General features: G+C 41.9%; 2 protein-coding genes across 29 annotated transcripts in view; both read right to left on the minus strand.

Annotated features, from left to right (window-relative positions):
- Nucleotides 1–286: 286 nt before the first annotated feature.
- Nucleotides 287–1642, minus strand: LOC311267014 (ras-related protein Rap-2a-like). Its single transcript, XM_084369801.1, has one exon. The coding sequence runs from the start codon at nt 1224–1226 to the stop codon at nt 678–680; it is 549 nt and encodes a 182-aa protein (XP_084225927.1). The 5' UTR covers nt 1227–1642; the 3' UTR covers nt 287–677.
- Nucleotides 1643–3366: 1724 nt separating this feature from the next.
- Nucleotides 3367–27827, minus strand: part of mbnl1 (muscleblind-like splicing regulator 1) — a 54369-nt gene continuing 29908 nt past the window's right edge. For 13 of the 28 annotated variants that reach the window (XM_084369667.1, XM_084369668.1, XM_084369663.1 and 10 more), the window contains 10 exons: nt 15273–15488; nt 14866–15093; nt 13044–13283; nt 11955–12008; nt 10649–10802; nt 9736–9771; nt 8306–8397; nt 7874–7918; nt 7092–7163; nt 3367–6898 (listed from right to left, as the gene is read on the minus strand). In XM_084369667.1, the coding sequence (XP_084225793.1) occupies nt 7107–7163; nt 7874–7918; nt 8306–8397; nt 9736–9771; nt 10649–10802; nt 11955–12008; nt 13044–13283; nt 14866–15093; nt 15273–15488 (1122 nt within the window). In that variant the 3' untranslated portion in view covers nt 3367–6898; nt 7092–7106. The remainder of the gene's footprint in view (nt 6899–7091; nt 7164–7873; nt 7919–8305; nt 8398–9735; nt 9772–10648; nt 10803–11954; nt 12009–13043; nt 13284–14865; nt 15094–15272; nt 15489–27827) is intronic. The other 15 variants (XM_084369649.1, XM_084369647.1, XM_084369657.1 and 12 more) reach the window with 15 other exon arrangements.

The following is a 27827-nucleotide window of genomic DNA, read 5'->3' on the forward strand; positions in this document are numbered from 1 at the left end:
CCGGAGAGGAGGAGGAAGGGGGAAATAAAGAAAAATATGTAGGCGTAACACAACTCCAACACGGTCAACAGCTTCAAAATACAGTATCTGAGCGAGTCTTGGATCAATGGCGACATAAAGTGTGGGGACTTGAGGAACCTGTGCAAGGCTTGAGTGGTGATTGATACGTTTAAGAGCGATTATGAAGCACTTTCAGGTCTCCTCAAGGTGACCGATTACAGGGATTTGGCATAACAACACCCACCCCCACACCACCACCGCCACCACCACCACCACCACCAACACCACTCCTCCTCTCCAACACAGATGGACCCAGCCCAGAAGATGCAACAGTACAACTCAACAAATAAAAACCACCAGAAATTTTAAAAAAAGAAGAGAGGAATAAGCAGAAAACAGCTGTCTCTTAGGTTTCACAATAAGACATTCCCATTGAGGCACATTTCCAGAGAAGTGTCATATACAAAGCTATAAAAAAATCCCAAAAACATTCAAGTACTTTGTCATGTAAACACTTTTTCCAGACTATAATACATAATCGATTGTTGTCGTCGTCGATTTCTTGTGTGCAACAATAAGACAACAGTGTGAGCAGAGAGGGGGGGGGTAGTTTTGCAAGAAGCTCCACATCAGCCCTGGGGTTGGGTGAGGGGGCACCGGTTCTGATGGGTTGTCTTTTAGAGCAGGACACATGAGCAGCACTGGTCTCCACCACTGGGAACAGTCGAGTAGTTCATCTGTCTCACTATCTCTGCGAACAGTTCGTCGACTGATCCTTTATTTTTGGCTGAGGTCTCCATAAAGGGGCAGTTCCAGTCCTGGGCCAGCGCCTTGCCTTCCCCGGAAGACACCTCTCTCTCCCCCTCCAGGTCCACCTTGTTCCCCACCAGGATCATGGGCACCCTCTCGTACCTCTTCACCCGGATGATCTGGTCTCTCATCGGCTTGATGTCCTGGAAGCTCTGCTGGTTCACCAGGCTGTAGACCAGGATGAAGCCCTGGCCGTTCTTGATGTACAGGTCTCGCATGGAGGCGAACTGCTCGGTCCCCGCCGTGTCCAGGATCTCCAGCACGGACGGCGACGAGTCCACCTCGATCTCCTTCCTGTAGAAATCCTCTATCGTCGGGTCGTACTTCTCGATGAAGGAGCCCGTCACGAACTGGACCGTCAGCGCGGATTTGCCGACTCCGCCCGACCCCAAAACAACCACTTTGTACTCCCTCATGGCTGTGGAGGGGGGGAGACGACGAGGGGGGGGAAAAAAAGGCAGACACCTCCTTTTTTCCGCGACGAAGCCTGCTCCCTCTCCCTCTCCCTCTCCCTCTCTCCCACCCGCTGACCGGCCCCGATGTTTTCAACCCGAGCAGGCTGGGAAGGCTGTCCTCTCGCTCGGATGGCGCACAAATCCCACGCCGGCGGATCCTCCTGCTCGCCTGCTGCTGCGTGTGGGCCGCGGGGTGGAGATCCGAGGAGAATGGCCGCTCCTGGACATCAGCGGGCCGAGTTACAGCGCATTTTGATCGCACTGTATTGTGCAACGCTGCTGGGAAAGCGTGATCGTCTCTCTGCGCTCTTGCATGGCGTTTCCTGCCCACATCCTCAGCGCGTCAAAGCGCAGAGGCTTCAGTTCCGTTTTCTTAAAGGAGCCGTCACCCAGAGCAGCAGTCAGATGACCAGACACGCGCACACACGCACGCACACAAGCACACACACTGACTGTAGTCTGTGCTGACCTCTGGCCTCATGTACACTCTCACGGTCAGTAGCCCGCAAACAACAGTGCTCATCCAGCCGCTCACTGCCCCTCTAATTATCATCATACACGAGCATTTATGTTAATGAGGTCACTCATTAACTCATCATGCTTAATGGTCCAGTGGTGGGGGGGACATATTTACACCCTGTGCTTGAGTAAAAGTACTTTATAGTAAGGGTACATGACTTACCATGAATTCATTCAAGTACCCAAAAGTCATACTTGAGTAAAAGTAAAGATATTGTATTAAAATATTAGCTAGTAAGCTCAGTTAGCCGTGCACTTAGTGGTTTGAACAGGGAGCTTGGATGGAACAAAGGGGGAAATAAGATCATCAGATGGGTCCTCAAAATGCAGTGGTGGAATGTAATTGAGTACATGTATTCAATTACTCTACTCCAGTACTAATTTGAGGAACTTTTATAGGCTACTTTACTTGAATATTCCCATTTTATGCAACTAAATACTTGTACTTCACTACATTTCAGCAGCAAATTCGGTCTGTTTTACTCCATTACATTTGTCTGACAGCTTTAGTTACTAGTTACTTTTAAGATTGTACCTTTCATTCCCTTCCTGTTCAGTAGATGTATCTCTAAAGGGTTAATTTTTCTGTCTAAAGCTAAATAAATCTTATAGAGTATGGTGAATTTCTTAAGATTAAACTACTGCAGAATGAGTAGTTTTACTTTTGAGAAATAAATCTTGGTGAAACTTTTACTTTCAGGGAAATTCCACTTGTAGTGAAGTATTTTCATAGTGTGGTATTAGTACTTTTACTTTTAAGGATTTTAAACTTCTTCCACCACCATCAAAATGTTCATATATAGAACAATATGGAAAGGATTATGTAGTCAGATTACAAAAAATAAGTAAATGGAAATATAATAATAATATAAATAGCCCAGATTATACCTGTAAAAACCTTTGCAAGGATTACTTGATTACATTTTTGGATTATGAGTTTAAAATATGGTACTTTTAAGATTATTAATCTTTATTTCATGCTTGTTAAACTTGTCCTTTTGACAAACAGGTTCTCAGACATGCCTCCAGCTCCTCTGGAGTTGCAAGAGCAAATATAAGATCTGAATATGCAAAAAGCATCTTATTTGCATTACAAATATTTGGAGATATTTAGAGAGAAAAAGGAAAATGTGTGGAAGTCAAATTTTTGTGGCTGCGTTTTGTTCCCAATTACAAAAATTGCCATGTTATTTGTATTCAGTGACTGACTACATTTCAAAGTATTTTGACCCAACCCTGTGAGGTTTTACAGGCTTCATTTAACTTTTTTATTATCCATTTTAACCCAGATAATACACACAATCTCATGAGAATTGCCCTGAGCACATCTGTCACACATCAGTCTCCGTGGAGCTGCTCCAGTCTCGCTGACACTGAACCCTCAAGGTGACGATAATTGTTCATGAGGTTGAAGTTCAGAAGCGGCAAGGTGAAATATGTCTCTGCACGCTGAGCTGTCAGGCACATTTCACAGCACAAGGACATCAATGTACGTATCAAGTAAAGCTGTGAATATCTCGACTTATATATCCGAACTCGACTCACACACCCAGTCCACACGGAGGCAATGACCACACAAGTGTTGCATGAGCAAATCAAATATTGTTTTATTCAGATTTTTTTCATCCATACAGCAAGAGTCAATTATGGCAACAATAAAATGTGCATAAACAAATCTGAAGACAGAATAGTACATTATCGTGTGGCAACTGTTAGCAAATACGTAATCGGTGGTTGCACTTACAAGTAAAAAGCAGTCAAAGTGTACATGTGCCCTCAGCAGGGAAGAGAAAACCTCGGTTGCAGCCGTCAGACTGAACATGTGGTTTGGAGAAAAATGGTGCTTTGGTTCTGTAGCGACTATACAGCAGCCTCGAGTCAGAAAACATGTTGACCGGTGACTGTTACATTCATTTGAGAGACTAATTTGCCAAATACGCATTTGGTGAGCCTTCACCTGCTGAGTGCACAGCTATGATAGCAGGAACAGCTTCCCTGTGAGTCAGTGTCCACTGTAATTATTATATGGCTATGAGAAAGTATCTGGGGTGGATGAGTGCTAATATTTCACCATTCTTTAAATAACATGTTTGCTTGGAAAATATTGTATCACACAAGAGTAAGATGACTTGTTTTTGAAGTATTATTTCTCCCCACTGTGGATGTTATCTACTGTATGTATAATTTGAAAGAAAACGAACATATTATTGTGTATTCTGTAAATCTGAATGTGTTATCGTTCTTTACATAACTACGCAGTTTCTTTTGTTTACATGTTTGTACTTTTACATGCAGTCAAATCAAACTATAATAGAATATAAATTTCGATAGGTTTATGTATCGACTGTACCATGGGAGCAGCAATACTGCATGACCAAGTCCAACAAATGATATATGGACATTATTGGAGACGTCATCCTACAGGAGGAGGTGGAGTTAGCATGACATGGGGATATGTATTCCCCTACAACATTCCCTGGCGATACTAGCCACTGATAAAATAAGACAAAAAGCGCATAGCTTTCTCTGAATGCATTGGCCAAGAAACTAGTGCCCTTCTTTGCAAGCAATTTTTTTTTTAGCTGGTCTTCTAATTTAAGAATTTAAATTAATCTAGCAAAATTCCTTATAATTATAGATCTTTTTTTATTCAAAATAATATCTCAATATGATACACATTTTTTTCTCTGTTCATTTGACTATATACAGAAGTGCAAAAAGTCAACCTTCGTCCCTTAGGTTAGAACTCATCATCTGCAGCATTTCAGACTTCTCCGGCGCGGAAAAAAGTCTTCGCTTTCTCGCTCCTAATCTCGCTATCCTCCGAAAACATCCGAACACCCGTCAATCTCACTGCTCGTTTTGGCCTGACATTCAGGGCAAACTTAAGAAATATTCAAACAAAAGTACATATCTTTTTGAAATGGATACAGTAGAAAATAATTTTTACTCTAAAACATGGATCTATATTTCAATATAATATATTTTCAAACATGATCTTTACATGTTACAAGGAAAATTTAAGTTGGTTAAAACATTAGTTTTTTCTTTGTCTACTCGGAGATTTAATTGATCTCGTTCCTTGTATCACAAAAGTCTTTCATCAACAAAATTAACTGATAATGTAACATCAAATGAAAAAAGACATCCAGCTATATGAATGAAGTGAATATTTAAAACTGACTCAACACATTATCATTTATATGGTTTGAAAAAGTTATGAATGTCATACTACCTCAAAATCTACAACGGCTATATCAATGTTGTCAAGTAATATATAGTAAGGCAAAAAAAGAAAAATCTACAACTACATACCTCAAATAGATTCAAATCCTTAAGTAGTACATAACACATAAGTTCAATGAAATTTAAGAGAGTAATTGTTACTTCTACATAGAGAGAGAGAACAAAAAAAAAAGATCATAAGCGGCATGTGAGAGAACAATAAAACATCATTGGTGTTCTTTACCTGCATGGTGATTGAAGTACATTTGATTGGGCCGAGACCCATTAATTGTAATCTAAGGCTTTGTTAGGTACATTACAATCGGTAAAGACACACTACACGCACCTGTGAAAACAGAAAAGGGATGTGATCATAAATGGACTGATGAATGAGAGGTGATAATTCCTTAATTGTGTAAGCCTCTTGAGAGATGCTTCTGTAACCCTTTGTGAATGTGATTGAGAGGAAAAAACTGTGCTTTGGTTTCTGTAGTCACATCTACAAATGAGTGAAGACCTTCATGTTTTGCGTGGAAAGACCAACACGTGACGCGTTGCCTTTCCTCAAAAGTGAAAGTTCACCTAAGATGAGTTTTGAAATTAAAACATGGTGACCAGACAAACAATCATTCAAGTGCACATGTGGTTTAAATGACCTAATAGACCTTCAGGGTCTGTTGTTTTTTAAATTCCCATCAACACATGGCTCAACAGTGCTTCTTCTTGGAGACACAGTTTTAGAGTCGCTCCTCTTTAAAAGACGGAGAACAAGGTAACACAATGTCGATTGAAGCTACACCCTCTACTTCACCAGGCTTTAGAGTCAAGGGACTTGAGCAACAACATAATCCCAACAAACAAAAAAACAACTACTCTATGAAAAGAGGTATGACAAACTTTAGAAAAAACCCTCCATTTTTGATTTTTGAAAGAAAAAAACATCAGAATTAACAAAAAAAATTGGCAAAGAAACCCACTTCTAAAACTGATTAATTAGAGAAAAGAAAAAAAAAAGTTAAAAAAAAACAAAACACTCACAATGGAGATTCTGAAAACAAACGATACAAAAAGAGCCATACAAAACTTTTACCTTCGGTAAACAAATAACACTGCTGAGATAACACTCTGGTTTTAGCTGTATGGCCTTGATGGCACATGACAAGGTGAGAAAAAGCTAGCCTGGCTGTGCTTTCAAGGTACACAGGTATGTTGGTTTACCCAGAACATTCATATGTCCAAGACCCTCATTTCAACATCTAGTTTCACTAGTAGCCGTAAAAACACAATACTGTACATGCCTAATTCTTTTGGCGAATAAAATTCCTGTTAAAATCATTGTGCCTTTCAGATTTCAATTCAAATTCAAGGTGCATGTTTGCATTTCACTTGTAAACTATGAAATATGGCTATCAATTAAAAAAAAATAATAATAATAAAGCAGAACAAATAAAAAAGGAAAGAAAGATCTTGGTCTACTAACGTACCAGCACTGGATGTTGCTTATTGCAACCACGCTCCTGACCTTGTGTGCGTGCAGTAATGATAATAATTAGAACAAATTGAGTGCGATGATTTTTAGTCAGACACAGAGGTGTAATGTGAAGGTTCCCCGCAGAGGGAGAGACACACTGACCCCGGCACCAAGATGTCCTCTTCTCCACGGCTGGACGTTGAATTTGACAACAAATTCTCCTTGATGTTGATATGTGGGAAGATGGCACAGATCATGTGTTGCACCCTTGATGTTTAGTCGTGTGATGAGACCCATCGTCGTGGACCGGCTGAGAGATGGCAGACCCTCCTTGTCCCATTGCTTGACATTCTGAAGGTTATGTACATAAAGGCTGAACTCTTTTGGCTTGGACGGTGCCAGCACACATTCATTTGATCTGCAAGACATGACGGATTGCACTTGAAAAAGGCTGCATTTAAAAGTTTTTGCTACTGAACGAGACAGACGGCGTATACAAACTTATCTAAGTGCACACAAAATTGGGTAAACCAGAGCTAAAACGATTTAAGACGAGGTAAACAAACTTTGTGTTGAATAGATGGAATGTGAGGATTTAAATAGGAACTCACTGTTCTCGAGAGGAACTACATTTGAGTCAAGTACTTGTGACTACTCAGATGATCTGCAGATATTATTGGAATCTGGGGGTAGAAAACAGACAGAGATCCGATGAAGCATCCCAAACTGAAAACACTCAAAGAGGACGCTGGCCGACAAAACACAGATCAACACATTTTTTCTTATCCACGTTAATTAACATGAGCTCATTGCCGGAAAAGGACGAAGACAGAAAAAGCAATTTGGCTACAGTTGTGGCAGAATTCATTCAGAAGTGACGCTAACAGACACTTTGTGGACAGCAAGGGAGGGGAAGAGGAGGGTTGAGGGGAAGGGACAGATGAGGGGGGCAAAGGGAAACTGTCAGTGAGGTGGCTCCCCCATGCAAATCTAAGTCCTCCATGTTGTTGACCTGCACACATCGATACAATGCGGAAAACTGGGTCAAGACTAGCAACATGATGATTCACCCTACGCTTTCGTAAGTCTTTTCACTGGTGTTATGAATTTGTGCAATGCGCTGCAGCTGACTGCTGACAAAATGCTTTTCAACAGAACTGAAATCAAAATCTTCCTACAGACTGGTTTTGGAACTTTTTCTCACTTTAGTGATGATTTTTAAACACGAGGAAAACATGGTCAAGCTTTGCTTTACGTGCTTGAAGCAGCAGCGAAAAAAAAAAGAGGAAAAAAAAGGGGAAAAAAAGCAAAGCACCAAAGGGCACAGATAGCGACTGTTGCACAAGCGGTGCGAATTGCTCTAAAACTGTGATAAAAACTACCTCATACATACCAATTGCATGTATTCGTTGGTAGTCAACTTTGATAAGGAAGAGTCCTCAAAATGGGAAAGGACAAAAATCGGGGTTACAATGAGGACAAACATTTTAAAGCAATACAGTTATTTTTTTCAGAAAGACAGATAGATAATCTAAGAAAGGTAATGTTGTAGTTATAGTTAAAATGGAAATAAATGTTGTAAAAGTCTCACAGTATGATATGTGTACACATGTTGGACTCTAGTGTAGGCCAACAAGAGGGAGTACCGCCTTTAACCCAACCCACCCCCCTGCTGTAAGACACAAGCATCCCCAGATCATCCAGGTGCATTGAAAGAGTGTGAGAGAGAGAGAGAGAGAGAGAGGGAGGGAGAGAGAGAGGGATAGAGAGAGAGAGAGAAAGAGAGAGAGAGAGAGAGAGAGAGATAGGTGGTGTAGGTGCAAACCTGATTGGTGGAGGCAGTTGCGAAGGGAACGCTTGTGGCAGATGTGGTGGCTGCAGACACAGTGGCTGGACTACCACCGTGCATCATGGGAACTTTTTTGGAGGGAAAATCATGTAAGCAAAATTACACAGAGGAGCAGTGGAGCCACATACACACCAGGCAAATGAGGGGAGGAGGAGGAGGAGGAGGAGGAGGAGGAGGAGGAGAGAGGGAGTCAGAGAGGGATTCGATTTAACTGGTTCCCTTTCTTCCCTCTGCCGACGCTGATTACAGGTCTTGTGATTTGAAAGCTTGATGTGACACAAAGTGCAGCGGAGACTTACTTCCACATTTGACTGTATTATTAGTCATAAAAAAGAACAAAATGGAGCTTTCCTGGCAAACACCAGATCGAGAGTTTTAAAAAAAAAATGACATAAATAAAAATGCTGTCACATGCGTCTTAAGGGGACAGTGCACCATTGAATCAAAAATACATATTTATCCTCTTAAGTGTAGCACTATTCATCCATCTAGATTATTTTGGTGTGAGATGTAAAGTTTTGGAAATATCGTCTGCAGAGATGTCGGCACCCACCGACTGTATAAACGTGCAGAAGGAAGCGTGCATCTACTGATGGAAGGTTTGTAACAACAAGGACTTTGTCCCCCATGGCTTTATTGTTGTGTTCTCCATTTTTGTATTACTGTTTCATAGATTCTCCTTTTTGCTTTTTTGTTGCCAGCTTTTTTGTTTCTTGCCCTTAGTTCTTGTTCTGAGCTCATCATTAAAGCTCGCTTTTTCATTGTTGAACCTGTCTGCCTCGTTGCATTTGACCGCTTATATCTTCAAATCCCATCAACTCACATCAAAACATTTCAAATGGATAAATAGCACAACAGGTATAGGAAAATATGTATTTTTTATTTTAGGTTGAAGGGTCCATTTAAGAATAAGAGTCATTCAGGCAGAGGAGATAAGGGGATGGTTATAATTGAACTCCCTCAGTTTTTTTAAATGTTTTTAAAAGGGCTTCAATAGGTTTCAGGTTAGACCAGCCAGAAGCCAAGTTTAGAATGAGCGTGAGAACGAGAGCGTTCAAGCAATATACAGAAGGTGTTCACAGAGAAATTAACAAAATAAAAGTCAGTTAAATTGATATCATTAACAATCACAGCTGTCATACAGATCACAAACAACATTTAAATGTCACAATATTTGTCTTTTCTTATGTGGACTCTTGCTTATGCTTCAAATCACAAACAGTATCTTCACGCAACCTAAACAGCGACTCCCAGGTCACCAAAATCTCACTTAAAAAATCACAAAAATGAATAAAGCATACTGTAAATGCAATACAGTAAAATTTCACTGAGCGGTTCAATTTTGATGACGTACGAGTCACAGACATGAGGTTACAGACAACTGGAGAAGGAAAGCTGGAACCTACCAACGCTGGCTGCAGGTGTCATGCACAATATTGAGCCTGCCCATCATGCAGTGCAACAGGAAGTGGATTGGATAGGGAGGAGAAATCAAAACAGCCCATCACAAGGTTCGTTAGAGTAGTAGGGGAGAGATAAGGTGGGAAAAAAAGGTTAATATCTCTTGGACACAGTCATCAGTGATTGGAAAAGGCGAAGTGGTGAACTTATCGTAAGGAAATCTGTTAATCAAATGAAGAGAGTGAATCTAAACTTTTGTCTGAGGTGCATTGCGAATGAATGTCTAATACAACAAGAGCGATAGTGCGGTTATGATTGTAACTATCAAGTATTAAACATTGTAGACACACTCGAGACAGAAGTGAGGAGAACAGCAGATAGAGTACAGGAGCCAGACTCTTCAGCCTGCTGTTTGATGCCAAACCGAGGCGTGAGGTACCTTTAACCAACCCATCCAGCCCCGATCATCCCAGCCCAAGCCAAAGCCCCAGCAATGGTATGTCATCAAAATACGATTGATCACACCAAGGACACTTGAATCTAGTAAACAAGATCTGTCCTTTCTCTGACAAACATCCATGCTGGTAGCTATTTTCAATTACATTTAGGCAATTAGTAGCAATCTAACCCATTCTTAACACCTAGTGGCCATGCAATGCCATACAAAGCACAAATTTGTTGAAGCATTTGTAGCAGTTTTTTGCACTGAGACACAAAAGTTTGAACCTCACTGGCCCAGAATGAATTTAATGAGATCTTTTATGTTTGGATATCTCTATAAGTACTGTTCATAAATAGTCCACAACCAAACTGCTCTGTTCTGCAATCTACCACCAGCCAAGCAGGAGCCGGGTTACACTGATCCAGGCCTCCTCTGGGTGCTCAGAGCACTAGTGGTGGTTGCTTTTGGAGCCATACCTGATGGGAGGAAAGCAGCCTGCTGCTGAAACTGCATGCTGGCCAGGGCCTGTTGGTACTGGAGCATGCCGGTGTTAAACATGGCAGAGGCCCCGTTGGCCTTCTCCAGGGCTGCCCGCTTGGGCAGGGGAGCCATGACATTAGGGGCGATGCCCTGCCCAGCCAGACGTGAGGGAGATCAGTCAGACAGAAAATAAAATAAAAAAAAGAGAGACAGAAAGAGAGAGAGAGGTGCGTGGTGAAGAGAGAGAGAGGGTGTGTTGGAAAAAACGGGAAAGAAAACAAAAAAAGATACATACGTTAGAGGACATCATATGAACAGCATCACAACATCCTTGTGTGTACAACAACAATATCATCATATCATCAGTAGCAAGCAAGCAGCAGTCTGACACAAGTACTACACAAGCAGGAGCATGGTGCCTACTGGAGCTACTGGCTAACAAGCATTCATATATACATTGTTTTATCAGGAAGCTCACTTGGATTATTAACTCTGTAGTCCTATGGCTAACTGAAGGCAACATAAGCAAGCATTAACTATTAAAACAATAAGGCTGCTAACAAGAGGTGGAACAGGTAGGAAGCACAGAGAAAGGGAGGCTGCACTGCTAGCTCCATGATAAACTGTGTAAGCCATGTTTAAGTGATGGTTCACTCTCAGACAAATGTCAGGAGTGGTCTCAGGCCAAGCGACATGAGTCAGATAACACAACATTTTCACCATAAAACACGCTATGTAGGGGGATTTTGTCTTGGCATGAGGCCACCCCGGAGGTCTGAATATCCGTGACAAGATCTGATGATGGAGTGAACTATCATTTGAACTGTAATCATCTGTTATGGCGGGATCACTCCTGACTGTTCCTCTTAGCCCCACCCTTATCCATCTGACATGCACTAGTAACACAGACACACATGCAAACATTTGATTGAGCTGCTTTACGACACTGAACACTGACTCTGGACGTAAGACTGAAAGCCATGCCACCGTTATAGAAGCTCTACTTCCCTAGACCTCACTGACTTTTGTTAAATAGGCTTATAGGTGATGAATTGATTGTGGCTCCTTCATCACAAATTCCACTTTTGAATTCGTGTCGGAGGTGATTTCTACATGAGTTGTTTGGTGTTCGATGCAAGCCACAATCATTTTATCACAGGCAATAATGACAGATCAACAGGAGGAAAAAAAACAGACATTGCACTGAGACAACGACAACAAAAATAGCTAGGTATCTTTTGGTTAAAACACTGCTCTACAACAAAGCCACATGCCAAGCTAAAAGGTGAAAGGTCATAGTACCAGGTCAAAGGTTGCGTCGAGGGGTCGCTTCAGTGATTTGACAGCCGACTGAGTCTTAATTAGCAGGCAGCGAGCACATGATGGCAATGGGCCAATGGGGTTCAAGCGCATTAACATAAACCAGCAAGCAGAGGTGCATCATGGGGGCAGCAGTGCAGTTTGGGTATAGGTGAGAAAAAACAAAAACAAATAAAAAAACAAATCATTGGAATGCAATATACAAGGGGATAACAGGACTAAGGCATGCACAGTATGGACACTAGCTCTACTGCTACACAGTTAAATGATCATCAATAATCAATGATAACTACCAATCTACATTAGTTATCGTCGAACAGAGATGGATGAAAATAGCGATGAGAATATATTATTCAATCATTACTTGAAGTCTCAGTAATCGTATTGGACAGAAAATGATATGGGAGCACAATTCACTGTGCACATCGTAGTCAGTGTCACATTACAGTGATTCACCCCACAGCCCTCGCTGTATGTCAATAAGAGCATGTAGAAAACACAAGACAAGTGTGGCTGAACTATCATATTCACAGGAGCTGTTTCTGGGAGACGGGACTGAAAGCACAATGATTTTTTTTTTTTTTTTTTTTTAAATAATAATGTCAAGAGGAAGAGAAGTAATAGATAGGAAGCACAGGAACAATGGTGTCATAAATAAGACCAGGCCATCAGAGAGAGAGAGAGACAGAGAGAGAGAGGGAGAGAGAGAGGAACTGACTCTGTCTGCTTTTTGTTCTTGGTTGAGATGAAAAAGGAACAAGACAATCATTTTGTTATATTTTGTATTAGGAAGAAAACAGCTGAGTGCACAGAATAGTGCACCATTGTCCGATCCTTCTTCATATCATCCGGTTCAGAGCAGATTTCACCCAATCAAACTTGCAGACCTTTAAAAATGTGACCTGGCAAAAGCAGAACTGAAAGAAGCTACAAAACACCAACCAGAATGGTGACACACTTTCAAACAACATACTGTATTTCCTACTGCATGATAGCTTCCCCAAAAATTGCTCCTTTAGCCTGCCGTGTAGGTGTGAATGAGTGTGGCCGCGCTCGTTACGGATTGCTCACCATGGCCGCGGCGGCTGTGGCCTGGTTCACCTGGTGCTGGGCAGCCTTGATTTTGGCCTGCAGGTGGGCCGGCGGGTGGAAGTACTTGCACTTTTCCCGGGAGCACCGGCCCTTGATGTAGTCCATGCACACGGTGACGGTGTTGTCGTTGGTGTCGATCATGGTGCTGTCTGCAGGGTGGGCGAAGCGGCAGTCGTTCTCCCCCCGAGAACAGTTGCCTCTCTGATATTCCCGACACACCTGGAGTAAAACACGAGAGGACGAAGAAATGTAACACAGCGTAAGAACAGTCGGAAGAAGAATATAGGAAGAATATACAGGAAAGAGGAATGTACAGAAAGGATAGATCAAGTATGACTCATCAAGCCTTTACTTCGTCTTTAAAGAGGGTGTATAGTTACAAACATCCATTAAACTTAAAAATGCATGAGATCTGCAGTCTGATAAATAGATTAAAATGCTCTGTCAGATCATGTTTCTTGCTGCGTAAAACATTTTCTCAGCCTTCCTTCTCATACTTCCTGTTTTACTAGAAATGTTAGACACAGAGTTCCTGAAAACACATTGTACTGAGGAAGGTCCAGGTTATGCAGACGCGTTTACACTTTAACACAATAAACCTTTAATCTTATGATAAAGAGTCTCTTTATAAAGAGCTGCGTTGTGAGTCTCAGGTATTTTCAAAAGTCTATATGTGAGACACCAGAGGGCAGCACCTTCTTTTACATTTGAGGTATCATGAACACACTCATCTGCTATCTACTCTGTTTTTCTGCTCTGAGTGTATCAGCAGTGTGTGGTTGAACTCAGATAAAGACGTTAAAGATAGCAGTTGCATTTTGACTTCACTTTTATAAATGTCCCTGACTCACTTCCCAAAGAGGAAACTCACTCTGCAACATTAACACTCTACCAAACAGCTTTTTTTAAGGACGTGCCTTGCATTTTTGAGTCTATTATGTGTTTTTTTAATTCATAAACATTAAAAGATGCGGTGAGTTAAAGTGATATTGAGGTATTTCAGATATTTCAAGTTTAATTTCGGTGGAAGTCCCTCAGAAACAGAGAGTAAAGGCCTCGTTCTTCTTCAAACCACCTGACACGGTAGAGGAGGAAGATGCGATATCTCATCCGGCAGAAGCCTCGATACGCCAGAATGCAAAGCTACCGTGACGAAAGTTATTCTTGACAAGATCGAATGTGTTCCTTTGCTGTTGCAATACTATCAGCGTTGCTATTGAAATTGTTAGTGCTCTTTCCACCTAAATAAATATTCAACAAGTTCAGGCTCATCCGTGCTGCTTGTCTAATGCTGTTTGTGAAGCGTACTGTACGAAAGCACAACGTGTGCTGGAATTATACGAGGCAGATTAAGCGAGCGAGTGAGAGTGGGTTCATTGAAAAGGAAACAACTCTTACAAAAACAACTCTTGGAAACCACTTAACATCACAAACTGATCATATATTACAGTTTATGAACCTTTGATGTTTTTCTAAATTTTCTTTTATTTCGCTTCTACTTTGCATAATGGTACCTGCTATTAATATTAGAATGCAGCTTCAGAAACAAGTCCAATAAAGGGTGTCGTTATTCATATGCTTGTTAAACCACTTGTTAACAATGCTTGTTTTGCTTACAGGCTCATTATCACCCCGGGTGACTCCACTCCCACTTAGAAAGAGACACATCATGAAGTAGAGTTTATTAGAGTAGAGTTTTTCCTGGAACTCTGGATGATGCCACGATATATAATGCATCAACGCCCCCAAAACAAAATGTTGAGACTGTTTCTGTTTCTGTTCATCGGAGCAAGTGTATTACCTCAAGTCTGTCCGTTCTCAGCAGTTTCTGGGCTGCAGCAGCAGCAGCGTTGGGGACTTGGCTGACGTTGGGGCTGGAAGCCATGAGGACAGGGGTGCTGGGCATGATCTCTTGGGGCATCAGGCCTGGTGACACAGGGCTCAGGTAGGGATTAAAGGCCGCGGCTGCTGCTGCTGCTGCTGCTGCGCTGGCATTGGTGGCCAGGCCTGGCGACACCGAGAACATGGGCTGGACGAGAGCAAAAAGAAAGCAGAGGGGTAAAATGACTGTGGACAAAACATGAACCACAAACTGTGAGCCTTTTGTACGGGAAAAGAGAGGGACTGACGGAAAGACTGAAAAGAGCCACACAGAGAGTGAAGGAGCTGTACGTAAATGTTCGAGCTTTTACATGTATGCGGTCTCACCGTGGGCAGTAGCTGTGGTATGTTCATACGTGTGTGTCCTCTCACCATAGGTGGTAGCTGCGTGCCAGGAATCATGGCATTGGCGAGCTGCATCTGCTGGGCCAGCATGGCCATGTTCTTCTGCTGGATCAGGTTGTTCCTGCCATTGATCTCAAGCTGGGTCTTTAGGTGGGGAGGAGGGTGCAGATACTTGCAGTTCTCCCTGGAACAACGACCCTGAAGGAGGTACGAAGAGGTGACAAAATGAAACAACAGAGTCAGAATGATGCATATACGGTAGGTTAGGCTGCATCCACATTGGAAATAGAGTGTCTTTACACACTGAAATCACTCGACTGCTATTACATGGATTGGCAAAACATTTTGTGCAAGCATCCATGGTTCTCAGACGCTGAATCCAACTGACTTTGGTTATATCATGATTTTTCCTCTGGCGCCACAATGAGATCTGCGGTTTTGAATGAAATTTTTAAACAAAATTTGGTACAGACATTCCTTCAGTACAGCGTTGAAAACGGGACACTGGGTGATGAGTGGGGATCCCGATTTGTTTATATGTGTTTCAATCAAACATTTTGGAGTTGTCAAGGCTGTTTCTAGCCTGTGAGTCATAGGCAAGCGTCGAGGCTATGAGGCTTGCAGCTCTTTCTGACAGAACCTGTCAGTATACTAACAGTTAGCTGTCATGCAGAAGAGAGAGTATGATTTTTCTAAAGAGCTCCAGGAGGCTTACCCAGCACCCCATCTCTACAGTGCATGTATATGCGCATACAAGTGTGTGTGCATGAAAATGTGGTAAAGGCTTGGTTTAGGGGTTTAAAAATATGGTCACCCTACTTCAGTATGAGCTGTAACTTTGGTGATCCCCTGATTTTTCATCTAGTATCATAATCTCAATGTCCAATACTTTAATTTATGACCAAATACCTGCTAAACGAATTCCCATTAGCTGTACACACTTTCTGTTTAGAGCTAATTAGCTAACATTAGAATATAAGCATGCTAAACATAGACAGTTAACATGGTAAAAATACTTGCTAAACATCAGCATGTTATCATTGTCATTGTGAGCGTGTTAGCACGCTGACGTTAGCATTTAATCATTAGCCACGACATTAGCAAGTCAGAAAATCTACCTTTTCAAATTAGTTGAACTGCTCTACAACATTTCCATGTAGCTGGTTGTGACTGGTGTAAATACTGAAATTGACATTAGGTCTGAGCTGAGTCGAACACTTATTGTTAACAACTTGCTATTTTTATCAGTCTCAGCAGGGTGTCCATGTCTATGTGTGTGTGTGTGTGCTAGCCCAAGGGGGTCATGAGGTCCCGCTTAGCTACATGTCCGACTAATGCTATAAATACTGTCCACTCATATGATCCCTATATATTGTATCAGCAGTCATCCGGAGGTCACACGTCAAAGTCTTTGTGTCATTATCTAAGACAGGGATCCCTTTTTTTGCTGCCTGCTCTGAGTATCCAATTATACATTCAGTCTGGAGGAGTCTAGAAGGAGTTTGACACACTCACACACACACACACACTCTTATGCAAGCAAGAATGCATACACATTAAAGCGCGCACGTCGGGGTCATGTTCCCATAACAGGTGGCAGATACGCGTCACGCACACGCAAACACGTCCACAGTTTAGGAAGGACGTGTATTTACTTTCAGCCCTTTGGCACAGCTGAGCCGATGGTTGCAGCTTGTGCTTTCCCTCGCTGACAGAGCTATCCCCGCTGGGATGCATCTCATATACCCCGACATGACTTCAGGCCCCTTTCCCATCTCCTTCACTTTCAACGACACTGGAGCACCAGACAGGTGCGAAGGAAAAGGGGGGAGATAAGGGGCACAAAATGAGGACACCTAAATGGCAAGAGGGGGATCTCTAAGATATTTTGTTTTGTCCACTTGTCTAAAGTTGCGCTCTCAAGTTCTCATTGGGTGGCCTTTTAAAAATCATTTCAGATTTTGTTGCACAAGGTAGGTGAATATAGAATGAATGGAGCAGGATTAAGCCATGTTTCATTTATTTGCTTAGCACGTGGTTTGTCAGTGGTCAGCGTCTTTATAAAATCTTGAGAGAAGGGCTAACTGATGCAAGAAATTAAATAAGAGGACATCTTATAGGTTAGGCTTCCTTTAAATCCTTGTCCCAAGATGCAAGTTGAGATTTTTATGTTTTCAAAGATTTCTGTGCTAAAATACTGTCGATGAAAATGTCCGTAATCACAAAAGCAAACACAAACACATAGATGTACAGCCATAAAAATGACACACCAGGATATGAAAACAACTCGCAGTGTGCGGTAAACCGTAAAATAATCAAATAAAGAAGCGCGGGAGGAATATGACACAGTTTTGGTATAATATGGAGTAAAATTTTGTCATTAAGTTACTGTAATCCCATTTAAAAGGACGGTTACTTTCTAAAGCACAAATAAACGTGCCCGAACCTTGGCAAAACCCTGCAGATTTTATCTGAGGGCGCACGCTCGATCATGTCCGCTGTGTACCTCTCTGCTCTGCCTGTATGTGTGTGAAGCTCAGCTCACCCTCGGACAAACAGACACACAGACCTCCAGCTCTTCATACATCCATAACAGGCCGAGAGCAGAGGAGGGAGATGGCGACCATGCAACATGGATACAACCAGAAACATCCCAAATGCAGCAAAATATTTATAAAATACAGGCAAAGGGCAAACATTTGTAGTGGGTCATAAGAGACGTTTGAGAGAGATTATTTTTGTTTGACTCCCTACTGCTCTATAGACTACTTCAATAGACACATAACTTTCCATGCTGAGTTGAAGTGTGCACACACAAGCTGAGCTGGCATTCAGAAGATTTCTGACACTGACAACACTGAGAGGTGTGTGTGTGTGGGGAAAGTGGACGAGTGTGTGTGCGAGACGAGAGGAGCTGAAAGCAGGTTCTAACAGCACTCATCCAGAGAGTGACAATGGCATGCGGCCTGGGCAGGGTGAGAGCGTGTGGAGAGATAGCGTGTATTTGTGTTACGTGAGGTCGAGGGTGTGTGCGGAGGGGGGTCGCAAAGGCAACGGAGGATCGTGTTGCGTTCACCCCGTATGACCCTGTCTGTCGACCCCTAGGACTTTTACGACTTCAGCAGTGCTTAGGCAGGTGCATGTGAAGGTGAAAGAGTAACGTTTGAGAATGTGGCTTTGACTTTAGCCAAATACATTCGCCATTCTGCCGAATCATGTGAAGGAAAAAAATAGCCGTCAACCTGCATCGGCAGCCATTTTGAATAAAAGATCAGGTCCCCGGAGAGGAAACGTCAGGCAGCACAGTGAAAGAGAGAGAGAGAGAGAGAGAGAGAGAGAGAGAGAGTCACGGTGGCTGTATGGCGAAAGCTGCGCTGCGTCAGGGAAATTTTAGAACTTGCAGAAGAAGTGATTAGTGTGTGGAGAGAAATGAAGATACAGGGAGAGAGGGACGGGGGAGGAGGAGGAAGGCTTCGCCCCTCTCACATCATGTTTGTGGCTGTTATTGTGACATCAGCGGCCTTGAGGAGCAGCTAGAGACGGTGTCCACAGCAACAGAGCAGCCAGACACTCCTGCTCTAACAACACAGCGATTCCTGGAAGCTTCCCCACTGCTGGCAGATACAGGAACTCAGCAAAGCAAAGACGACAGATACAGCCGGCCCTGAAGCAACAACTATTCCAAGAGGAGAGGGCATTCAGTCACCACCCCTCTCTTTTCTGTGTTCTGGCCTTTTTTTTTTTTTGTATGTGTCTGTACTGCTAATACATCATGAAAGAGCTGATTCTCACTGCAGATATCATCTTTAACATGTCTTATCGCCGAACGGCTCCTTTGTCTCCATTAAGGGATTCAGAACTGGAGCAGAGAATTACATTATCTCACCAAATGAAATAATTCAAAGGTAATTATGCAAATTTAAAATAAAAGAAAAAAAGGATGTGCTATGGAGACCCATAGAAGGCTTCAAATTGCATTTTTCATGGCACAATAAGAAAAATCTGACGAAAACGGGATTAGTGAGTCAACTGATGTGTCACTGCTCTGCGCATATGCCAGAAATTAGGAAGTGAGCAGCTTCAGAATGATTCATCCACATTATTATTATCATTATTGTTCATTTCAGGAATGTTTTTGTTTTTCCACTTCGGATGATCAGTTTTTCTTGAACTGTTCCAGAGCTGCAGCTTTAGGCCATTACAAGCATATTTTTGTTGAATAAACGTGACTACTAATGTGAACAAGTTGAACAAAATGTCTGAAGAACAAAATAATAACTGCTTTTCTACAATACACTTTATTCCTGGATAATTAAGTAAATAGCAGACTAACTCAGATCTCATTTCGTATTAAGTATCACCAAAATATGATCAAAAATAGAAAAGGAAAAAAGAAAATACCCCAAGCATCTTTTTCTGTGCTGTGATCTGTAAAAATAAATTTCATATGTTCATTGGGAACATATATGCTGATACCAATAGATCTCCAACATGTTTAAAAGGGCTCTAATTTTATGGGGGATGCTGTCACACATCCAGCAAAGTGAGCCTTGTTTTTCTCATCATGCTCCTGCAGCACAACATGAACTTCCTGTGCCTTCTTCTAACTTCAGTGCGGTTTTTGTATTAGAAGGGGGACTCTGTGTTTTTCCTGGTGAGATCAGTCTTGCCACTCTCCGGGCCAAACAGGGAACAATAATCCCATTGGCTACCGTACACTCTGATTGATGATAGGTTGCAATAACACGTCCCACCCTGATCACTCCAACTCTCCGTCTCTCACCCGCAGACACACACCCTGCTTTTGTGACTGTGCAGGACTTAAACAAACAGTGAACCAATTTATAAAGAATGCTGGGTGGGGCCGCATCTCATCCTTCTGAGGAGAAACGACGAAGCATGTGGCAAGATGTGTTAATATGCACGTGTGTGTGAGAGAGAGAGGAGAGTGAAACGGTGGAGAGGTGAAGAAAATCCAGCTTTTACTTAAGGTTAGAGTAAAAGGTATATCTTATAAACTGCTGTACCCTAAACTTTTTGACTGCAACGCCTCAAAACTGTCTGTTAAACAAACACGATGGTTTACGGCCCAAATACATCTCTGATCTGCTGCCACGTTATGAACCGCCGAACCTCTCAGGTCGTCTGGGACGGGTCTGTTTACTGTCCACAGGGCCAAAACAAAACATGGTGTTGCAGCGTTCAGCTTTTATGCACCACACGGAACAACTCTCCAGAACACTAGAGTCCTATTTGAACTTCTCTGTTGTTCTCTGCCTTGTGTTGCTTTTATATCTTGTCTTAATGTCTGTTATGTATTATGCAAATCACTTCAAATTGCCTTTTTGATGAGTGTTGAGAGGTGCTATGCAAATAAACTTGCCTTGAGCTACCATAAATGTCAACAAGTTGTGATCAGCCCAGCCAAAAACGGGTCCTTCCATCTCAGATTGTTTTATTTGAATTATTTATGGAGGCCTGGAGAGGTGAAACTGTGTAGTAGTATGTGTAAAAAAAACACAAAAATGAATGGCTGCAACTAACGATTATTTTCTGATTAACCTGGTGATAATATTCACAATTAATTGTTTACTTCATGTTTGCATGAAAAAGTAATTAAACAATTAATTAATCGATTAGCAAAATTAGTTTTCTCTTGATTGACTTATCTTTGCAGCGCTACAAAAAATTAAACAAAAGGGAAACATTTGTATGTCAGCATGTCAATATACTTGTATATATACTATGTCTCTTTCTTTTTATCTTAGGATCCTTTGGGGGATTATTTCAACAAGCCAGCAATCTAAATCTCCCCGGGGTTTAGGGTTACGGTTAAATTTTGAGGAACTAAAAACTTGGAAAACCACAGCTACTTTATATCTGTTTTGTATCACTGACTTGCAGCATCACCTGTGAATATATCCTGCATGTCATAATGCAGTAAAAATCCAAACCTACTTTCCCTCTTATCTTTGATGCTGCGGAGTTGTGGTGTGATGTTATGGCTTCTGGTGTGACGCTACGCTGTTCTCTGCCCCGCGTTCCAGTGACTTCTGTCTAAACACACACAGAGATGAAAGCCCTTTCTCCTCACACACACTGTGAATGAAGCTTTGTTTTGCTGGACGGCAGCGGAGACTCAAAGGGCCGAGCCCAGTGGTTGTTCTCTTTGTCTACTGTTTGCACTCGAATGTGGCACGAAATATAAAGCGTATCAACTCGGCCAACACGCTGACTGTGTGCAGATCCTCTTACATGATGAGATGATGAGTTTTTCTGACGGTCAGTGAAGCTGCATGCAAAATTACTGGCAATGTAGCTGATCCTAAATGGAGGATATTCAGAAGTGCTGGTGTGGTCTTATCTTGCTACCAAAAAAGCAGCAACACAATCAATAGTACCCTTTTACAGTAGAGCACAATTGATTTTCTTTTTGTTTTAGCCACTTAACCCAGCATTAAATTAACAGTAAAGTTTTTGAAGTGACTGAAGAAGATGTTGTGGGTCTACACGGCGGCTTGCATTTCTATATCAGCCCATGAACACACACGGGCACCCCTTGTGATTATGTTTATATCTCCCTGCTGGGACTCAATGTACACAGTGATACACGCCGCACAGCTTAGCGGTCAGGGAGCCGATGTGACCAGCAGAGCTTACGGAGATATGGAGGAGGGAGGGAGTGTTAATCTATGATAATAGTTACAATATGCCCCCGGTGACGCATTACCAACCTCACCAAACAACGACGCAGAGAAAGGGATTATAGTCTGCAAGTCGAGCTACAACACAGACCACACAGAGAGTAAGGCAGATGAGTTTCTGTGAGGATTTTAGACAAGTTTTAGTATATATTTTAAACAGTGGTTAAAGTATTGTACATTTACTCAGGAGAACTTTGGAGGTATTTGTACTTTACTTGATCATTTCCATTTTCTGCTACTTTTTACTTTGACTCCACAACAATTCAGAGGCGAACACTGTACTTTCTACTTCACTGCATTTATCGGACAACTTTAGTTATGAGTTACTTTGCAGATTTAGCTTAAAGCAACATTATGTATCTTTAAGTGTATTTTCATGTTTGTTTTTTATGATATACAATTAAAATGTACACAAGCAGGAAATAATTCTGTAGTGCATTTCTTTAAATTTACATCCAGGGGGTTGTAAACGGCAGCAACAAGATGGTGATAATATTGTCGGCATCTTCACAATAAAAGCTCGTCATCTGAGAAATGCTGTTAATAGACATCACCGATGTAAATTATGTTGCTTTTATACTTTTAAAGTAACAAATTAAAGAAATGACTTTTGCTTGTAGCAGATATGTCTACGAAGTAGTGTTGCTGCTTTTACTCAAACATAAGATCTGAGTACTTATTCCACCTGAATTGGGTTGAGACTGGTTCAAACATAAACACACATGTGTCAGATGCAGTCGCAGCCGATTTATATAGACACAAAAAGACATACACACACACAGCAATGAGTTATTCACACTTGAGAGGGTGTTGGTTCTCAGAAATGCCTCAGGTCAGATGTCACGTACACAGGAGCCCTGGATCCAAACTTAGACCTCTCTGTTTTCCCTGACATGCCCCCTTCCTCCACTCTCCTGCTATCTCTTTCTATCTGTTTTCACACAAACACGACTTCATGTGACTTTATTTACCCCAGTTTCTCTCTAAAGTCCCTGTTCGCTGCGGTGCTGCTCCTTCTCCTGTAAGGCCTAACAAGGTTAGCCCCGTACTTTTCATTATCAGTAATAACAGAGCAATCACGCAGGTATTGATTTGAGCAGCAGCACTTTATGAAAGTCATCCAGTACTCGCTGTGTGAGTACGCGAGGCGGGCCCGGGAACGCTCATTTAATCATCTCCGAGCTACGCTTCCAAGTGGGAGAGAGAAAGAGGAGTCACTGCGCAGAAATCACAAGGTCCAGGCGAGGCAGCGAGGCGTCAATAACGACACTGTTGTTTGTGAAATGACTGAGGTGTGCTCTTTTCTCAGTGTCTGCGGGCCTCACAGGGGGAGGATCAACGCCTGCCGTTTATCTTAATGAGCCATTTCAAAACTTGTGAGATGAGTAATTAGGTGACATGTGATATGAATGGTTACACTTGGAAGCACTGCTTCTAGTGCCTTAGCTCTTTTTAGCAGACACTTCTCATTAAAGAGCATCTGCATGTACTTTCATGATGCCCTACCATACATATGTTTATACGTTAAGTCATTGTAGATGCATGCTATAAGAAAAGGGTTGGCCTACTATAACAGTCCTGAATAAAGTGTCTTTCCATCTCTTTAATGCAGTCTACATCTTTGTTTCGACCTCTTCAGAGTGTCAGCTTTGTGTTGCATCTTAAAACTTCAAAAGCAGAAAAAAAGAAGTTTAGAGATATGTCACTTATCCTTCTCCCTTTTATATACCTTTCTTTGATCCCGTCTGTCTATTCTCCCTTTCTAACCCTCATTGCTACCCACCATTATCTGCACAGGGCTCAATTCCTCCTCGGTTCTGTGACACCTGGATTGTAGAAACACGCAGGAAACGTCTCCACCAAGAAACAACCACCAGTGCAGATGATTAATTTAGTTTGCACTAACAGATTTAATCTGGAATGTATTACGCTAATCTGATCTCACAGACTGTAATCCTATCCACTGCTCTAATCCCACTGTCAACTGGCATAATCCTGTTTCCGCGTGCGATTATCTCCTTTGGACTTGGCACGAGCGCAAGCAGGATGCTTTCAGCCTCTTTCTCTCTCTCTTATTGCAGTTTAAAAATGTGATATTGCCACTCATGAATACTTTGAGTTATTTCAGTATTGACAGCGGAGTAAAATGATTCAATTTGTCTCACAAATTCTGTACAGGTGCTGATGTCCTGCAATAAATGGTCTGGAAAAGGCATCGAGTGGGATTCTATTCCACTATTTTCCATTCTATAAAGGTACTGCAAGCTTCTTAAAGCTGGATTGTGGGATTTTAGCACACAAACGAACGTCTTTGACATTCGAGCCTTTGCCAAACGAGTTCACACGTTGCTGATTAAGCCTATATCCTCCAGATGAATCTCCCTGTATCTTGCAGCACAGTAGATTGTCTGTGGCAACAGCTCTGCAGTGGCACACCTGTATCTATGTACAGTGTTCAATAAATAAATAGTCTGAATCCCATATAACTGAACTGAGAGTAGTTATGGTAACCAATGACGGCTATTCAACCAACAAATCAGCACAAAGTCCAGTCAAAAAACCCAGACTTTGAAATTGTGAATAGTGTAAATAATCCAGAAAAAATGCAAAAGCACTAAACCAGCATGACAAAGAAAATATGGAGAAAATAAAGATAAAGATAGGAGATTAGTTGTGATCATTATTGTCAGTGCCAGTAATGCTTATGTCTTGTCCCTTACGGTATACAGCAGTTTAATATGTATCTGCTGCCAGTATGAGTCATAGACAATGTAGAGTGTGCAGTGTAAACATAGACTCAAGCAGTCTGTGCGTGTCACACAAAACTAATCAGGGCTAATACTAATTGGACCTCAGGTGGTGCCACTGATTCAGGTCAAAAAACAAGGACACATGATGGATACTGATGTGTGAGGATGTTGATGATCCTGGTTGGCTTCACTTCTCAGAGTTTTGGCTGAATGTCACACCAAAAAACGTTTTGCGATTTTGCGGCCGAAGTCCGGGACGTTCCGTGATACGGTTTTTCGCTGTCCTCTCAAGATCATTGAGAGGAATCGGGGACACTGACTCAGAGAAAGGGAGAAAGTAATTAAGACCGATGTCACGGGTTTGAGAGGCCCAGACACTGTGATTCTGGCAAGGAATGCACAAACAAGATAGACTGGGAAACCAACTGAGCGAGAGAAAAACAGATGGACAGACATTAACTATGTTTTTCCTTGCTGCCTAACATTCTCGTGCCTCTGCAACCACCACCAGCGGGCATTTCAAGGTGCAGCTTCTCTTTCACTTTTTGGCATAAACACAGAGATAAGAGGCACGGCAAATGTGACTGATGGACCTAACAGCTGGCGAGAGGGAGGGACAGAGCGCAAAAAGGTGTTGAGAGAGATGAGTCTAAGTGAGTGGCTGTGCCCTCAAGCTCCTCGCTCACCTGTCTAATGGGAGGATAATGGCAGAGCTGGATATGTGACTGTGTGCAAGTAAGAAGTTTGAAAAATGCTGAGAAGGAAAAGAGAAATAGAGAGTGGATAGAGGTACAGTAATTAGGAAAAGCCAGATTAAAACCTATTTTCCCCATTTATTTCCCCTTAAGTAGCTTCAAAGTTATAATCCCTTAGATTTAGGTGAAATCAAGCCTCATTTTTGATACTATCTGGGTCGACATTGTTTCTGCAATCAAAAGAATTCACATTCAGTAATTACCTCCTCCAAGGAGGTCATGTTTTCACCCGTGTCCGTTTGTTTTGTTGGTTGGTTGGCTTGTCCGCAGGTATAACACAAATCTACGTTAATTTCTCAGGGAATAATGCATGGATCTTAATGAAAAATATCAGGCATGTTTCTAGCTTGAAATTCCTCTCACAGGCATATAAAGTTGATACCTGGGCCAATTCTAAACTGGTTTGTATGAAGCTTTTATAAAAAAAAAAGATAAGGCACGATAAGGGCTGATTCCTCACTATAGCTTTATAATTTATAGTGTCAGATATGGAATAAATGTTTGCTCTGATGTAGCTTTCTTCCATGAATAGTACATTTTAACCAATAAATACCTGGATCCTATAAACTCCTGGACATAAATTCACTAAGCAAGCCAAAAGACAACACCTGTACCTGTTAGAAATATATATGATTGTATTTTGTAACACTGCAGTCTTGGCTTCGAGCTGTCAATATTTGTAAACTGGTGAAGCAAACAAACCCTCAGGCTATCTGAGGTTTTATGGTATGTCTGTATGTTGAAGACAGAGCGAGACTGAATGAGAGAGAGGGAGGAGAGAGAAGTAATCATTGTATCAGTGGTGTGATAAAGGGGCCCAGTGTGATGGAGGGACAGGGACGGCTGACACTGAGAAGAAAAGACAGGCTGTTGTCGCTGATCTTCCGTCACATAAGCTCACAGAGAAGACGCACAGCCGCGCTGATCTGACAAGAATGCACACACCATGGTATGAGCAGACCGAAGAATGTCTCTGTGTGTGTGTGTGTGTAGAAGTGTGAGTGTGTGTGTGTGTGTATTGGCCTGGATTAGACTGGTCCAAACACAAATCTCTCTCTGGCATGAAAGTGAGAAAGACGTATGAATAAACACCATCAACAGCAGGAGACGGAGACGTAAAAGATCCCACTTACTAAAACTAAAAGCTCCGGTCATGTGACTCTTATCTAGTGAAACCTGCTTTGGTTTAATCAGCTACACAGAAGATTGAGCATGGCCAGTCGGACGGCGCTGGGTTATTAACAGCTCTCCTCTTGTAAAAGCTGGATCCTATGGGTGGCTGAATCCCAGCCTTGTTAATTTAAAGGAGAGAAATTTTCATTGTGGATGCGCCCACAGATATCCCATTAAAAATCCAATTAGGATGGAGATACCACGCGCCGACTGCAGAGGAGAGAGAGCCATATGGATCCAGAAAACAGTCTGAATTATGGCATCACTGCAGTACGTTTGTCTGGAGATTAGCACACGACTGAAAACAAATCTGTCTGATCACAGGTGTATTGAAACCTTCATCCTGAAAACACATTTGTCTTGGTCAGATTCTGACATTATAACTCAGCGCACAGGTGTCCCATTTCCTTTTCTTCTCAGTGCTTTCTTTGGGCTTTGGCGAGGAGCCAGTGAAGCAAGCAATGTGAGGATCACACGCCCATCTGCGGCTTTCGAGCAGATAAACAGTGTATTTGGATTGTGTCTGAATGTGACACAGATGTATTTAGACAGCATCCAAGGAGGAGCTGGACATGTTTTTGTCAAATAACGTAGATGGTTTAACAAACCAGATCAGGTTTATTCACACTCATGATTAATATGTTTTGCAGCATTGAGAAAACAAAAAACTAGATAAAGACTGTGCAACCACGAGGCACACTGTAACAGCATGTGAATAAAAACAAGTTTTAAAGGCACAGTATGCAGGATGTGTCATTTGCTGCTTGTAAGAAAGATTTGGCAAATTTTCTTCCTCTTGAATCAAAATTTTAAGAAAATAAGAAAATGCAGGCAGAGGGCAGAGTCCCATGTACTTTTAGTGGCTCATAAGTGATGAGTGGGAAGGATTAATTTTTTGAGGATATATGTTGTATTGAGTTTAGGAAAAATCCTGCATAGTATATGTTTAAATTAGGATCAAAATAAAACTATGTCATGATGAATTAAAGTAGCTACAAGGAACTTTCATTTTTTTGTTGATACTGGCAGCCTATGGACAAAAGCATTATGAACACCACAGCTTTCTGTCATGAGGATCTTCATCTGGCTGGCTTGTGCATTTCTTCTGGAAGCAAGTGAAAGAAATGTATTTTTAACACTATTATTCTTTTTTAA

The sequence above is a fragment of the Pagrus pagrus genome (assembly GCF_965226575.1).
Source record: "Pagrus pagrus genome assembly, chromosome: 12".
NCBI classification, from domain to species: domain Eukaryota; kingdom Metazoa; phylum Chordata; class Actinopteri; order Spariformes; family Sparidae; genus Pagrus; species Pagrus pagrus.